Consider the following 15,752-nt stretch of genomic DNA (forward strand, 5'->3'; position numbering starts at 1 on the left):
GAAAAACATCAGTAGTTACCCGTGCTTTTTTATTTGCCATCCAGTGAACGGGAGATCATTAATAATTGTGTGTTAGTAAGTATTAGTTGTTTGTACGTAGCCAAATTAAGCTATTGTTTTTTTTAGAAAAAGGTAATCGTCAGTAATGGAAATGAAAAAGAAAGAACTGTGTAAAATGGGACCATATAAATGGAAACTGCGTATAAAATGTCTGCGTAAACGGAGGGGGGGATATTTACCATAAATAAAAAAAACTTGCATAAAAATACCGCATAAATTGAGGGACAGTGTACTGTTGACCTTTCCCTAACAATCTATTGATCTCTTTGCCATAATAAAAACCCGACTTCCTCATGACCACACAGATCCTTTTAAGTGAAAGTGATTCCTATTTCACCACCAGGAAATGGAGCTGACATTTCCCTGGCTTCCCCAGGGTTTTCAGACTATGGTTCTCCTTTTCTATTTTTCTAAAGTTCACATCCTCTTGAAACGTTACTCTCTCCCCACCCTCATCATTGCCTTTTGCTGACCGTCAGTTCACACTCTCACAGTTATTAAAAATTTTGGCACAGGGTTATGGGTATTTCTGTTTTGAGTCTGTTCATTCTGGGTTTTTTATTGTCTAAATAGGGTAGCTATCCAATGTACTAGCTCCAAAATTCCTTGACTACAGCTACACATTCCCATGGCCTCATCCTAGATCTTGTTATCATTCTTAATGGCTCTATGCACAGATCTCATACTGTGACCAGTCTCTAATCTTTCCACATCTACTATAATTCTCTTTGAATTTGCCCTTCTAAAAAGCACTGGTCTTCTTGACCTCATCCCTTAACTAGTCTGTTAGCTCCTTGCTGATTTTATTTTTTTATCCTTTCCTTGTCTGTTTTGGTTTATGAGGTCAGTTGTTCCAACCACTTCCTTACTAGCATTCCTTCTACATCATTGATCTTAATACACAGCACCTCTTCTGCTGATCCCTGAATGTGGATCAACCAAACCACCTGCTTTTTCCAATCTGCTCCTGGGCTGCCAAGAAAATTGTGTAACCGTGCTTTTTAATTTGCTGTGTTATTTATGATGTGTATACAGCCTCAACTAGTTTGCTCACTTACCCATTTCTTAAAGTAGCTATGTCAAACATTCACTTCTGTCCTCCAGCCACGAATCCACGCCATTTTCCTCTCTCCCAGATGATCAAGTCCTATGTTTTACAGCAAAGGTAGAGGACAATATGTCTGAACTCCTTTAGAGCTCTCCGTTTCATCCTACACTCAGCAATCTTTTCTTATCCCAGTGGATACTCAAAATTTTCCAAAAGCACCCCTCCACCTACACTTTTGATATGGTATTTTGCTTCTTAACTTTGTTCCATAAGCCTCTCCTTTCTTCAGTGTTTCTACTTCCTCTAAAAACATGCTTAGATCTTCTGCATCTTAAAAAAAAAAACCAACAAAATCTTTTATATTGCTGCTTTCCTATAAAACTACAGCTCTTCGATTTCCTTCATCCTCAGCTCCCTGACTCTTCTATTTCTACTATATCTTCTTAGGTCCCATTCAATCCTCAAGATGTTTGGCTTACATAATTCCAAGGAACCTGTACTCAATAATGTTTATAGTGGCCTCCTAATTATAAATCCTAAAGGCTTTTAAAAAGTTCTTCCCTATTTGAACTCTCTAGTGTATTGGATATTGTTCACCACAACCTACTTGAATAGAAATTCTCCCTTCTCTTGGATTACATGACATCATTCTCTCCTAATTTTTCTGCTTCATCTCTTCCTGCCCTTTGTCAGTCTCTTGAAGGCATCTATTAATCTGCCTGTTTCCTAAATATGCAGCTTCCTGCTGTTTCTTTCTTGACATCTTTTCTACACAGTCTTACACAAAGTCATCCACTTTGGTGACCTTTTAAAAAGTGTATATTGTTCAGTAGTTTAAGTATACCCACATTGTTGTGAGATAGATCTCTAGAACTTTTTTAAAAATCTTGCATGACTAAAACTTTATAAACAACAACTTTAAATAACTCTCCATTTCCCCATCTCCACAGTCCCTGGCAGCCGTCCTACTTCCTGTTTCCATGAATTTGACTACTTTAGATTTTTCATATAAGTGGAATCATGTAGTACTTTTCTTTTTGTGAACAGATCATTTAGCATAATGTCCTCAAAGTTTTTCCGCATCATAGCATGTAAAAGAATTTTCTTTTCTATTTAAGGCTGAATAATACTCCATTCATATTTATACCTCATTTTGTTTTCATTCATCCTTCGATGGACATTTGGGTTGCTTCCACTTCTTGGGTATTGTGAATAATGCTGCTCTAAATATGAATGTGCAAATCTCTCATTGAGACCTTGCTTTCAATTCTTTTGGATATGTACCCAGAAGTGGAATTGCTAGATCATATGGTAGTTCTAATATCCAAAGTCACCAAAGTTAATAGTATGGTGGTTCCTCAAAAATTTATATGCACCTAATTCCAAATCTATATTCCCTGCCCCCATCTGTCTCCTGAAATATATAAAGATATGGACCTACAAAGAAAGGAAACATGTTTTATTTTTTATCCCCCATGTTTCTGAATACTGGGTATATAGTAGATTCTAAATAAATTCTTATTTAAAAAACTATGCCTTTTGAATTCTGACTGTGTCTAACAAAGAACTCCTAGGAGAGCTAAAATCCAATATTTTTTCTATAATTATTGTGTAATTCAGGATGAATCACTAGTGTAACCTTAATGGCAGGTCCCTTGCAATACACTTATCTATTTGCTTATAATGCCTACCACTGCTTTTTCACATAAGTAGTAAGTATCTGGTTAATTAAATAATCTCAAATATTAATTAAACTGAGAGTAGCAATGATCCAGTATTGAAATGCTTGCATAATTTTTCACTCTTCTTTTTAAATGAAAATATCAAGAAAAAAAAGAAATTAATATATCATTACTAAATCCTACATATATTTTAGGATAAATGCAAAACTATAGACTATATACTGGATGAACTTTATTCTGGTCACATGACATTAATAAATAAGAAACTGCCAATAAGATTTTTGGAAAAGTTTAGCAAATTATATCATCATTGAAAAGAAAGATTTTTAAAAAACCTTTTGGAGGATATGGATGCTCATCATTATTATTTATGAGCTGATAGCTCAAGAACACTGAATAACATTTAAAATAAAATTCTGAAATCATCTTGAAAGTAAAATTAGGCCCAGATTTATAATGGAAAAAAACACTACCCAACACCAAGGCAATCAAAAGCATAAAATTTAATCATTGCTTAAGACAGTGAGACACTTTACTTTCTTGTTAGTAAATATAGCTTTAAAATTTGCAGTAACCTCTGACAATTCAGAACCCTGAGAAAATAAGTCACTTTCTTTATAAGAAGGAGAAGAAGAAAAAAAGGATATTATCAACAATGTAAAAGGAATGCAGAGTGGCAATGGCTCAAAGTGGACCTGGCAGACTGTGAACACTGGAATCACCAAGGAAACATGGAGCTATGAAACGGCAAAGGGCTGAGTGAAATGTCTGAAGCTCATTCTGTGGGTCAGCTTTTAAGAACCAAATAAAAACTAATGCAATGCAAGCAGAATTTAGTTATTTAGAAGAGTAACTCACATGCTAGTTGAATTAAGAGACAACTGTAGCTTAGATGAATATAAACCTAAACAATTTTTCCAGTTCCTCTAATTAAAGTTTAACTAACTCCTTCTATGTAAGATTCGGTTTTCAGAGTTCCACAAAGTGACAGAACTGAATGAGATCTTAGAATTTATCAAATACAAATCCTTCTCTTATGATGAGTCCTGGACTGAGTTACCCTAGAGTAGTACAACACATAGTCTGTGGGAAAGCTGAAACTCCAACTAAAGCCTCTTGACCCTTGGTTCAGAGATATTACAACTACACAATCATTTCCCAGTTGCTAGTTTGTGTAACAGGTAAGGAAAAGTGACTTTTAAAACACAGATTTGCAAGCCCCTTCTCAGAAATCCTGATTTAGTAGGTCCAGGGTGAGATGCAGGAACACAACTTTTAAGTGCAGAGCAACTATCTATGATACAGTATTAAGCAAATGTCAGAACATTTTCAGCATCTGGCTTAAAAAAGGTAGGTATGCATACAATAAAGAGAAATCAAAGCCATGAGGACTATTTGAATATAATCAGGAGAAAGGGTAATCCAGGCACTGAGCAAACTAAACTTTGAAGATGATTGCATCTACTCAAAAAGAGGCTTAACTTGGGGCTGCAAAGTAAATTAAAAGAATGCCTAGAGTAGAAAGTGTGCCTTAGTTTATCTCTGTTAGCACAAAGTTAAGTAAACAGTATCTCAAAGTAGGATCCAAGGATGGCATTTTTGCTTGTATGGTCAGACATGCTCTAAAAAACTCCATACCCACTCTCAAAAAAAAAAAAAAAAAAAAGTCCACATTACTTTCCCAGCCCCAACTGTTTATAATTGTATTAGCTAATGGTTCTCAGATACTGTTACAAGGGGTGTGGTGCATTCTCTACATAAATTGATCTTTTCACATTCAGAAGAAAAGCTGATGTAATAGGTCAAATTTTATTAAGCTTCTTAAGAGAAAAATGCTGGCTGACCCACTACAAATAATTCATTCAACAGAAAAGCTCAGTAAAAAGTAGGGTCATATTTGTCACGAAATTGGCTATTTGTGATGTGTCTCACGGAATTGCCGTATTTTGTATTAAATATAGAAGGGTCTAATAAAGCTTGATGCATCAAAATTCATAAAGACATTTTTATTTGATTCGCAAAAAGTTTGTTTTATGAAGGACGCAAATACAGCTTTTCTTAAATGAAATAGTTTTTCCTTTTTGTATTTTAAGACTTGTTTTCTATACATCTTTTAAAGGTACAGAGCTATTACACAAATAGTTATATTAAAAAGATACGATAGAGTGAATTTGTGATTTGCTTATTTCTGAAATTTTCCATTTATAATTTTGAACTGTTGTTGACCAGAAGTAACTGAAACCATAGAAAGTGAAACTGTGAGTGAAGGGGACTACTATAGTGTCCTCTGGCTTCTCATATGTTGCCCTTTGTTTTCTTGAGAGTCTGACTTTGGTCCTTTACAGTTCTCCCTGCGCAATTTCATTCACTCTTAAGGTGTATGGAGAACCTTCTTGCTACTTTAGAAGTTTAGACTTTGCCCTGTAGATTAAAAAAAAAAAGTTATAAATTTCTGAACAGTATAATATCATAGGGAAAGAAATGTTCTAGGAACAATATTTTGAAGATGGTCTGTAAAAAAGGATTAGAGATAGGAGAAATAGGAGGAAAGAGAATAATTAGGAAGTCTTCAAAATAAATAGCCATTTGAAGTCATTACCAAAGTGTGGCTTCAGAATGAAAATGTTAGTTTTCTAGTAGTTCTTCAGAAACTAGTCTTATTTCAATAAATTAATAGGTAAGACACTTCTAAATATATTAGTTTAATTGTCATGTGGGTTTTTTCAATATCAATTTAACTATAACATAACAAATCAGGTCCTCTGCGATGCTAATCATACATAGTAAAAATTTGACGTCATTGTTCTCTTACAACACCAATGTGAGTTCCTAAAACAAGTGGCATAGGATTCTATTGTATTTGATCCTTATATTTGATAAGTTTCTTTCTTTCATTATAGAGTCAATAAATCATTAATACAGATATTATTTATGAACAGTATGCCTTCTTTTGACTTGCATTAATGAAGGAATGATAAAAGTGTGCTTGATTTTACTGAGTATATTCAAAATATTAAAACCACACTCATTGGTAGTCCATGTTTTACACACAGTATTCTCTTTAACTGAATCAGCTGTCTTTAAAGACAGATCAAAATAGTATTTAGAAATGATATTCTAATTCAAAAATTCTAGAATCTTAGAAAAACAGAGGAAGAAGGCACCTACATTAGGTGCTATCCTACTGCCACCTTTATTTTTATTTTACTTAAACTATAGTTGACATAAAATATATTAGTTTCAGGTGTATAACGTAGTGATTAGATATTTATATACCTTATGATGTGATCACCACGATAAGTCTAGTACCCATCTGCATTACAACCCTGTGACTTACAACTGCCACCTAATTTAGTAAAGAAATCAATTTATTGGATGTTCTTTCTCAAATGATCAACACTGGGAGATGCTAAGCCTTTATCAAGGACAATTTCAATTTTAACAACTCTCATTACAAGAAAAGTCAGGAATTTTGAAATTATTCCTATTATGTGATCTTAGAGAAATCATTTAAGCATCATTTAATTTTCCGCAGCACTATCCTCATTATATACTGTGAAGATAAAATGAGACATTTATTGAAGGTTCTTTGAGCACCGTGGGCCAGAAGAGCTACAGAAAGCCAAGGTATAGTTATTTTCATATCCACTATTTCTCCTGCCTTTTCCCTCTTGTGCTAGTTAGCCTCCTTGGAAATGAAATAAAGAGCCATCACATTCTACTTAATAATCCTTCATGTAGTTGAAATTGCTATTCTCCACAAGTACCTCATGAAAAAAATTTAAAGAGAATTGCCTGAACTGTAAAAGAGCAATCTAGGGCTGTGAGTCAATATTTCTCCTACACACAAACAAAAAATGATTTAAAATAGGAAGCACATAATCTTTTTGAAAAACATATACACCTCCTTGTAGAAACTTTGAGAAAATTGGAGTTTGCAAGTTTATGAATAGTTTATTACATTTCAATAAGTGTATTGTGAATCAATAAAGCCAAAGTTAAGGACAAAGAGCTCATTACCAAGCCAGTTATTGATTCTCAAGTTCCAAAATAGAATAGTACAGGAAGAATATAGAGAAAATAGGATTTTTTTTTTTTGGTGATAAAAATTTTAAGTATCTAAGGAACATGGAACTAAAGAAATCATTAAACAAAAAATTTTCAGCAGTTACTTGTTTATTCAAGTTAATTTCTTCATCTTTCTGGTAATTAGAAATAGTTGTTTTTTACTCTTTAAAATATCTCTTTAAATCACTTCAGAGGAGTTTGCAAAAACTGAATATTATCTTTTATGGATTCATTTATTCTTTCAATTTCTTATGTATTTTCTTCTTGCCCTTGAAAAGTCTACTCGATTAGCTGTCTATCTTATGTCACCGTCTTAGCTCATGCTGTCAACAAAATACCACAGACTGGGTGGTTTAAACAGAAATTTATTTTCTCGCAGTTCTGGTTGAAACAGAAATTTATTTTCTCACAGTTCTTGAGGTTAGACTTTTAAGATCAAAGTGCCAGCATGGTCATTTTCTAGTAAGGATTCTCTTCCTGGCTTGTAGATGGGTGCTTTCTCACTGAATCTTCACATGGTGGGGAGAAAGAAAGCTCTCTGGTGTCTCCTATGAGGACACTAATCCCACTCTCATGACCTCATTAATCTAAACACCTCCCAAAGGCCCCATTTCCAAATACTACCATATTGGGGTACTTCAACATATGATTTCGGGCGGCGGGGGACACAAATATTCATTAATAGATAATAAGGAAATGAGCAAGTGAATTTATTTTCAACTAATTCCAGTAGAAAGCTTCCCTTTTTCTTCCTTTTATAGCAATCTAATTCAACAAGAAAGGAACTCTGTAAAAAATCATGAACACTAATTTCATGAAACAGTAACTTTTAAAAACCAAAGATAAAAAATGAGACATACATTGTTTTGGCAAAAAATTAAGAAACAGAGTATTAACACACCGTTATATTAAGTAAAAACAACTTTTCACTCCCGATACCTTGTTTCAATATCAACTAAAGATTCTTAAAATAATTTAAAGCGTTTGGAAATCCTTGGCATGTAATATTATAATTCACAATAACATTTCTATATTACATTTTCATATATGTTGAAAAAACAGTAAATTGCATATTCTTTCAAAATATAGAAAACTGAAATAAAATAAAACTGACTGAATTATAATTGGTTAGTGTTGGATTTTACCTAATTTTAATACAAACAGTTATTTTTATTACATACTACATACATTTGAGGGTATAAGAAATATATTTTCCTTGATTGCACAAAACTCTTCATTTCAAAATACTTAAATACAGCTAGAGAGCTGTATTCCACAATGACCATAAAGTGAATAGAAAGCAATTTTCAAAATTTCAAGTCCAAGTGTAGGGAAAAGCAGAAAGAAAGGTGACTGAAGTCTAGGGTTTAGGTGACTGGCAAGGTCATCCAATTAGTAGGTTGTAGAGTTATGGCTGGGACCCAGGATTTTCTTGTCTAAAAATGCTGAAGATTAGTGTATTCAAGAAGAAGGGGAAGAAAATTTAATTGTAGTCCAGATCATTTTATACCAGAAAACAACTGTAGAAATTAACTTTCAATTTTTCAAAACTCAATTAGGTGTGTGTATGGTCCATTGGTATCCAGCTTTAACACCTGCCTGTTCCCGTAAGTGCCATGTTTAACCACAACCCCCGCTTCAGCACACTTGCTGTTTGCCGCTAATTCTTTTTCACATAAAGTCACAAACTGGGAATAAAGTTCTAACCCTTCTTCTTTTCCAGAGTTAGAGTGATACTGCATATTTCTTCCTTTTACTCTCCCACCAAGAGTGGCTTGAGGGATGATAAGAATGTTGCCAGGTAGATCCAGTATAGAGACGTGCTTGCCATTTTCTGTTTCACTTACTTTCACATTTAACAGTGTATTAACTGGGTGGGGAAGAAAGGGAAAACATTTTGAAGTGAAAAACAAATGAAGGGAAAAAAAATAAAGAAATCCAACAATTTTCTAGTCAGCAAGTTTCAATATTTAAAACTCAATTTGTCAGCTCATGCTTTTTACCCAAAGTCTATATTTAGATTTTAAAAACTGCTTCACTAAGCTAAATGAACTAAGCATGAAAAACAGGGCAAATTTCATGTCGAAAATGGCAATGATTTAAATGTGACTTGGCAGTTAAGAGCTCATAACAATTTAGTTCATCCAGAAAGGACTAAATTAACTATATACTGGAAACTCAAAATATTGTTGGCCCAGAGAAATACACGGGATTTTGCCTTCTTCTTTTTTCTATTTCGTAAGCAAATCCCATTAGAAAAAGACCATGATAAATCCTCCTCACACCAAATTCTGCTTCATAACAAAGAATATTAAATAAAAATCTTAGTGCATTTATTCTTTTAAACTTATTTGCTCTGAGTTCTAAGCTGAGACAAAGGTTCCAGGTTCAAAAAACCTGGGCCTCCTTAAAACCCAGCTGATTTTACAATTTCATAATCTTAAAGGCACTATTATATGAATTAATCATTTTACAAATCTAACCCGTGGGAGAAGAGTAAAGGTGAAAGCAAGAATCATCAGAAATTCATTGTTACAACTGAAAAAGTAAATGAAAAAGTTTAGAGTTACGGGCAATTTCTTTATATACATAAAAGAAGACATGGTATTATTATTTTTATGGCACTTATGAAACTATATTTATAGCTAATAAGTGTCAAAATCATCATAAATATTTATGTGTAGCTAGAAATTTAAACTTAGAAAACTTTCACATCTATCATTAGCCATTTTCAAAACAATAAACATAAGAAATGCCTAATATAAATAGCCTTAGGGTCTCCCTACCTCTATGAAGGGTATAAATGACTTCTGTTTGTAAACAATAGTCCCAAGAGGACAAATGATAAAAGAAACTATAGAAACCTCATACTCCTGCCTAATAATTAGGCTTGAAAAGGTATGCTTTCTGGTGGGGTAATCGATGGTTTCAATTATTACAGGGTCTGTAGTAAATAAGGATTAAGTATGGTTAATTCATAGAATTAACCTAGTAAAAACCTAACATAGTGAACACCCATATGAATTCCTAAGCAATGCATTAAACACTATCAATTTTTACTTAACTAATATCTATTTAAAAATACCTCTAATATTCTCTATTATGAATAGGACTTTGCTGTATAGCCAGCAGTCTTTATTGCTTGCTTCTAAGGAAACTGTAACTCTCCAGAGCACTTCACTTCAATGGAAATCACTATTTAGCTATCTAGGCCTCATTCTTGTAACAAACTAAGGAAGCAATTTTGGAATAACAGGCCTGAAATATAATTTATTATACTCCTGCATACCTCCCTCTACTGACAATAACTGAGAATTCAATTCAAACTGTTAAACAAATATCAGTATGTAGAATATAATACAAGTACAAATGCCAGTAAGTTAAATTAAAATGAGATAATGAATTAATGGCATGTTGGGAACTGAAAGATCCTAAGACAGGTTATCAATCAAGTATCTAATATATACAGGAAGTTAAGCTTGGACAGGTCTCTGGATCTCAGTCCAATTATACTGAAGATGAATGGGGAAGATTCTGCACATCTCTATGTTAGCCATGCTGTTTCAGACTTTATGGATATAAGTGGTTGTTATGTTTCAAAGGCAACATGATTTAATTGGAAAGATCTGAATCCATGTAATAAGTATGAGGTGGAGTTTAAGAGAATCCCATCACACTGGCTTACTCTGTCTCCTGGAATAAAGGAAAGCCCAAACTACTATTATAAATAATAGATGGACTTATTTTGCTTACAATTCACACCAGCAGAATGTGATTCTTAGAGTCACAGTTTTTTACTGAGAATCATGATATATAAAGCTTTGTATTAGACTATCCACTAAAAGAGTTAAGGTGGACCTCGGTATTTTTAATTCACCACAATCTTATATATGTATTCAAAGTGAACTCAGGGAGACATACGGTAGCACATAGGATTTAATTACTATAAAACAAAATGCAGCTTGGATGTAGTTGATTCATTTCAGCTTATAATTAAGATCTATTTAAGAATATATGAAACAACTTTCTGCAGTCAGTCGTAAGTCACAACAAAAATTCTCTTCCTGTTATTGAAGATTTCTATTATACTTTTTTATGGTTAATAAAGATTTAATTCAAGGCAAAATACTTAGGAAAATGGACAGAATGTCCAACACCCAAGCATTAGGTCCTGGCAAATCATCCTCTATAACAGGAGCTCTCATTTCATTTTCTCTTTAAATCCTTCAAAGCTCTTTATTATCATCTAGATTCTAATTTTAAACCATTATAGTTATTGGCTTTCCATCCTCACCTATTGTAGGTCCCTTTGTAAGTCCAGTTTTCATCCTCTGACAAATTGTCAAACCTGTATGATGTCTCAGCACAAAATTCTCTCTAGGAGCTTTAGCCTTTTGTCCAAGCTATTCCTCACTGGGCTATTCACCCTTGAGTTCCACTAGGTTAACTTCTGCATACTTCAACTACATATTTGTGTAATTTATATTTCTTATTACTTGAACTAATGGGTGCTGTCCTTTACTAATAAAGAAGATATAACCTGTCCCTAATCTTAAGGGATAGCTCCATTATTTCAGGCTTTTTTTTTTGGACATAATTATTACATCGAATACTGTCTTGAGATAGTATACGATTTGATTTGGTATATCTGGAACTATTAATTATCACAAGGAATGTGCAGTGCTATGGACTATTCAGGATACTGGAAAGTTGAAGGCAGATAAATTGTTGTTCAGAGATGCCTGAACGTTGACTCTGCTTTCTCTGCCCTTGGAGAGGGTGTTGATATGACACTGAGCTTGGTTAATGAATCAGAAGAACCTTATATTTATACACATTTCCTAGAAAGAAATGCCTAAATGGTTAATGTAAATTCTTCCATAATAATGATGCAAACTTGAGTGGTCCAGATTTGAAGGGACCCATATCTTTTTTTTTTTTTTTTTTCAGGCGAGGCAACCCTTGGTTAACCTCACAGATTACAAGGACCCTGTCAGGTTACAATCCCTTATTTTTTTATTTTTTATGCCTATATCACCTGGTCTTCCTAGGTGGTCTCCCATCCAAGTACTAACCAGGCCCGACCCTGCTTAGTTTCCAAGATCAGACAGGATTGGGCTTGTTCAGGGTAGCATGGCTGTAGACGGGACTCATATCTCATACATACAGTATCACCTACAGACCTGCTAGGGACTCTGGGAGAGTAAAAAAACTATATTAAGAAATGTAGCATCTGCTTCTCTCTATGTGGCCACCCTGCTTCCAACAAGTTTCTGTATCCTTGACTGAATCTCAGTGTGCTGTCTGTATGTGTGTGTAAACTCTTATAAACCATTCTATAAGTCATCCAAAATGCTGCAGATGTTTTAAAAGAATTCCACCACACTTGCCCACTTTAAACTTTGGAACAGGCAAATAGCTAAAGTCAAAACCAGTACACTGAGTTGTCATTTAAAACTTGTATACCAGTACAATTTAAGATTGTGCCTTTTGCCCTGTCTGGAAATTCATCCATCTATTGCTATACAATGTCACTCTTAAAAAATAAACAGCATCAAACACGTACCCATTTTGGGAAGAAGTTCTTTATCAGCTCCCTTGAAAAAGCACACGTAGATCACTAATCCCCTCTGAACCTATGATAAATCAACACAGTGAACTCAGATTAGAAAGAAACATTTGTATAGAGATACAGAGGTAAATAAATAAAATATTACAACTGTTATATAGAGGTTAAAGAAAGAGAATTAAATTTTTACAACATTGATTTACAATACTGATTTCTTAAATATGTGAGAAAATCTTTTTCAATATTCAATCACCCCTGTTTTCATTTATTTCAAAAATTAAGTTTAAAATATAGCCAAGAGCAGTGAAGACCACAAGTTTCACCTTCAAACATTTACTTCTAATCAACAATATTAGGACTATAAACTAGCCTCCTCCCCTCTAAGTAAGGCTGTCAGAGACATTTAGTTTGCAGGGTGTTTATTTAACACCAAATGAATCCACATTATATCAAATGGTTGATGTATAAGCAACAGTGTGACTGATATGTCCTTTGACATGAACACTCTTTATACCTCCTTATCCATTTACTTGCAGGTCATGAAAATAAGGGTCTGATTCTATTTCAATAAACTCTAAGAAATCATCCAATTATTTTTTGTTATTGTTAATGCTTTAAATAAACATAGTGATAAGTCCTTGGAAACTGCATTTATGATATTAAGGTCTACATCACGAAATTGTGTGTTATCAGAAACGTAAGCTTATTTATTTTATATAAAGACTTGGATATTTCTTTATTAGTCCTTGTAGGTTAGAGACCATATGTAAAAGAGACACTTAATAAACGAATTTGATTTTGCTGCTGATTCTTTGCTGCTGAGTGAATCATTAAGTTTTTTATTTCAGAGATTAACTGTGTTGAGTCCAAGAGCTATTATAAAGATTAAATGAGTTAACAGTTGTAAGGGGCTTAAAACAGTGCCTGGTTCAAAGTAAGAGAGACATAAGTGTTTATTAAGTTAGTACGTAAAAATAAATTTAAGAGCTGGTACACAATTTATTTTACATTTTCACTCTCAAAGCACTTTATAGACTATTTTGTACTTAAAAGAAACTCAATTTGTCTATTGAATGCATTTAAGTTCTACTGTATCTTACAGGATTTATGTTATCTAAATTGTCTTCTGTGTAAATGTAAATGCAGTCTGCACTTACACCTGACTTACCTGGAAAAGAAGTAATTTTTAAAAAATGCAGTTGTACTTCTGGAACAAGGACCTCCAATGCACACTCATAATAAGGAGCTGGCAGGTTGAATCCCACAGTTATTTGCACCACTGTCACAGGCCTCTCCACTGAAAATATCCTCAAGCATATTCATATTTGGACACTTGCAATGTCACAATACTGAATTATTTGCAGAAATATATACCTGTTGCACTCACCACACTACCTCCTCATGAAGGTATTTTTTAAGTTTATTCCAATAATTGATCTTAAGTTGTGGCCTACAAATTCCCCTCTTCAAGTCAGAATCACTTTCCTTATAGTTTCTTTTGGTATAAAACATTTCAAATGTATAGAAAAGTACAGCTAATTCTCACTACCTTAAAAAATTCATCTCCCAAGAAGAAAAACATGAGCCTATGACTGCAAAGCTCTAAATGAATGAAACTAAGGACATACAAAGTATCCTTCAAACCTTTGACAATTAAAACAATGCTTTTAAATCATTAGAACTTTTAATAATAGAATAAGGAAGGGGATACTTGAGAAAGAGGAATTTACTTTCTTACTATCTCTTTATATTAATTTAACCATGTGTGGGAGTGAAGGTAAAACTTTAAAATAGCTTTTGAAGTTTATAAACATAGACCGGTAGTTTGGAAGGCTGCAATAAAATATGACTTTTGTATAAAGAGATGAAGAATACAGGCATGAAGAATATAAAAAGATAAAAGGGAAAAATCTAAATAATTAGTAGTTTGAGATTTAAAATCCCATGAGGCAACTATAAAAATAAGCAATTTTTTGATGAGATGGCAAATATAAAAAGAACAAAATTTCAAAATATGGTAGAGAAATCAAGACCTCAAAAAAAGGCCATAACAAAAATAAGAAATAAGAAACACGAATTTTTGAGAAAAGGAAGGGGAAAATATAGGAATGTTTATGCTTATATTTCCAAGTTAGCAAAGGATCACATTTTAAGAATAATCACCCATATATCATAGTTTATGACTATTACTTAAAATAATGACAATGATTATGTTAAGGAATGCTAGATCTGAGACTAAATTCAGCAGGTAGGAAAAGTGGAGATGCTCCTACATTAAAGTTTCTGAGCACTTCCAAAGGTCTTAATTACGAACTAGCTTTTTTCTTCATTTCATCTTACCTCAAAAATAAGTCAGGGGCCTCAAAGAACATTTTGTTTTTGAAAGGATTAGGTGCAGGTTGTTTTTTAAAAAGGCAAACATCCAAGTAGAAGGAAATCATAGTGGTGTAAATGTTTTAAATTCTTTGGAGAAAATGTGTTTGATACCAAGGCAATGTTATTATAAAGCAGTGGTCTTTATTTCTATTTGGAAATAAGTCAAAATTTTCGAAGTTTCTTGAAAAAAGAACTGTTTCGTGGAAAATTTCATTTCTATGCTAAGATCTAGCTACAGTAAATGTAACAGGAAAATCGAGAGGATCTGGAGCTCGTCAAAAGAGATCTTCAACGTTTTCAACATATCTAGGCTACAAGCTCGAACCATCCCAGCACAGCAACGCGAAGGGCGTGGCAACGCCTCTGCTCATTCGAAGCAAGAGATCTGACACAATGAGGTCTAAAGTCCACCGAGCACAGGTAGGCAGCCGGTGAGAGGCAATTCACATTCCCGCGGTCCAAAGTAGGGAACACAATCCTCCTATAGAGGAATAGGTCCAAGGGAGAAAGAGCTGGGGCGGATGGTGCAGGGATTAAGAGACAGGCGAAGTCAGGCAGGGAACTGTAGGCACCCTGGCCGGACCCGCCTGACGTCCCGCACCGCCCACGACACGTGCTGGACGCCACGTCGCGGGCTCGGAGGAAGACGCTGGGGAACAAGTCACCCAGACATTGCAGAACGAACTGCAGGGGCCGGAGGATAATAGGAGCTGCGGGACCGACGTTACCTCCACCCACTGGGCCGCGGCGTCCCCCTCGGCGGGGCGTACTTGCAGCCGGGCGTGCAGGCACTGCTGCAGGAGCGCCCGGGCCTGAGGTGTCCGGCCACTCTCAGCCATGGCTCTAGCCCGCGTGGGGATGCGACGGATTCAGGACGCGCGCAGCGCAACTCCTCGCAACGCGCAGGGAGGAAGGACCGCCGCTAGGGAGGAAGACACCCAAATCGCCC

At 34.6% G+C, this 15,752-nt stretch overlaps 1 protein-coding gene and 1 pseudogene across 2 annotated transcripts; both read right to left on the reverse strand.

Annotated features, from left to right (window-relative positions):
- Nucleotides 1-4,777: 4,777 nt before the first annotated feature.
- On the reverse strand, nucleotides 4,778-15,752 carry DTD2 (D-aminoacyl-tRNA deacylase 2). 2 transcript variants are annotated; one of them, XM_039870495.1, is made up of 4 exons: nucleotides 15,532-15,752; nucleotides 12,425-12,494; nucleotides 8,566-8,728; nucleotides 4,778-5,211 (listed from the first exon to the last, which is right to left on the reverse strand). In XM_039870495.1, the coding sequence occupies exons 1-4, from the start codon at nucleotides 15,640-15,642 to the stop codon at nucleotides 5,187-5,189; spliced, it is 369 nt and encodes a 122-aa protein (XP_039726429.1). In that variant the 5' UTR covers nucleotides 15,643-15,752; the 3' UTR covers nucleotides 4,778-5,186. The 2 variants fall into 2 exon arrangements, with proteins under 2 accessions (XP_039726429.1, XP_039726428.1); XM_039870494.1 differs by lacking the exon at nucleotides 4,778-5,211 and having other exon boundaries at nucleotides 7,541-8,728; nucleotides 15,532-15,750.
- Nucleotides 11,885-12,003, reverse strand: LOC120608640 (uncharacterized; annotated as a pseudogene).

This window comes from Pteropus medius, unplaced genomic scaffold (assembly GCF_902729225.1).
Source record: "Pteropus medius unplaced genomic scaffold, Ma_sr-lr_union100, whole genome shotgun sequence".
In the NCBI taxonomy this organism is placed as follows: Eukaryota; Metazoa; Chordata; class Mammalia; order Chiroptera; family Pteropodidae; genus Pteropus; species Pteropus medius.

Excerpts from the sequence above, each read along its gene's own strand:
- DTD2 (XM_039870494.1), bottom strand. The coding sequence starts at position 15,642 with ATGGCTGAGAGTGGCCGGACACCTCAGGCCCGGGCGCTCCTGCAGCAG. Across the intron at positions 12,495-15,531 it reads CCGCGGCCCAGTGGGTGGAG|GTTCAGAGGGGATTAGTGAT; the intron begins GTAACGTCGGTC and ends GATTTATCATAG. Across the intron at positions 8,729-12,424 it reads AGAACTTCTTCCCAAAATGG|TTAATACACTGTTAAATGTG; the intron begins GTACGTGTTTGA and ends TTCCCCACCCAG.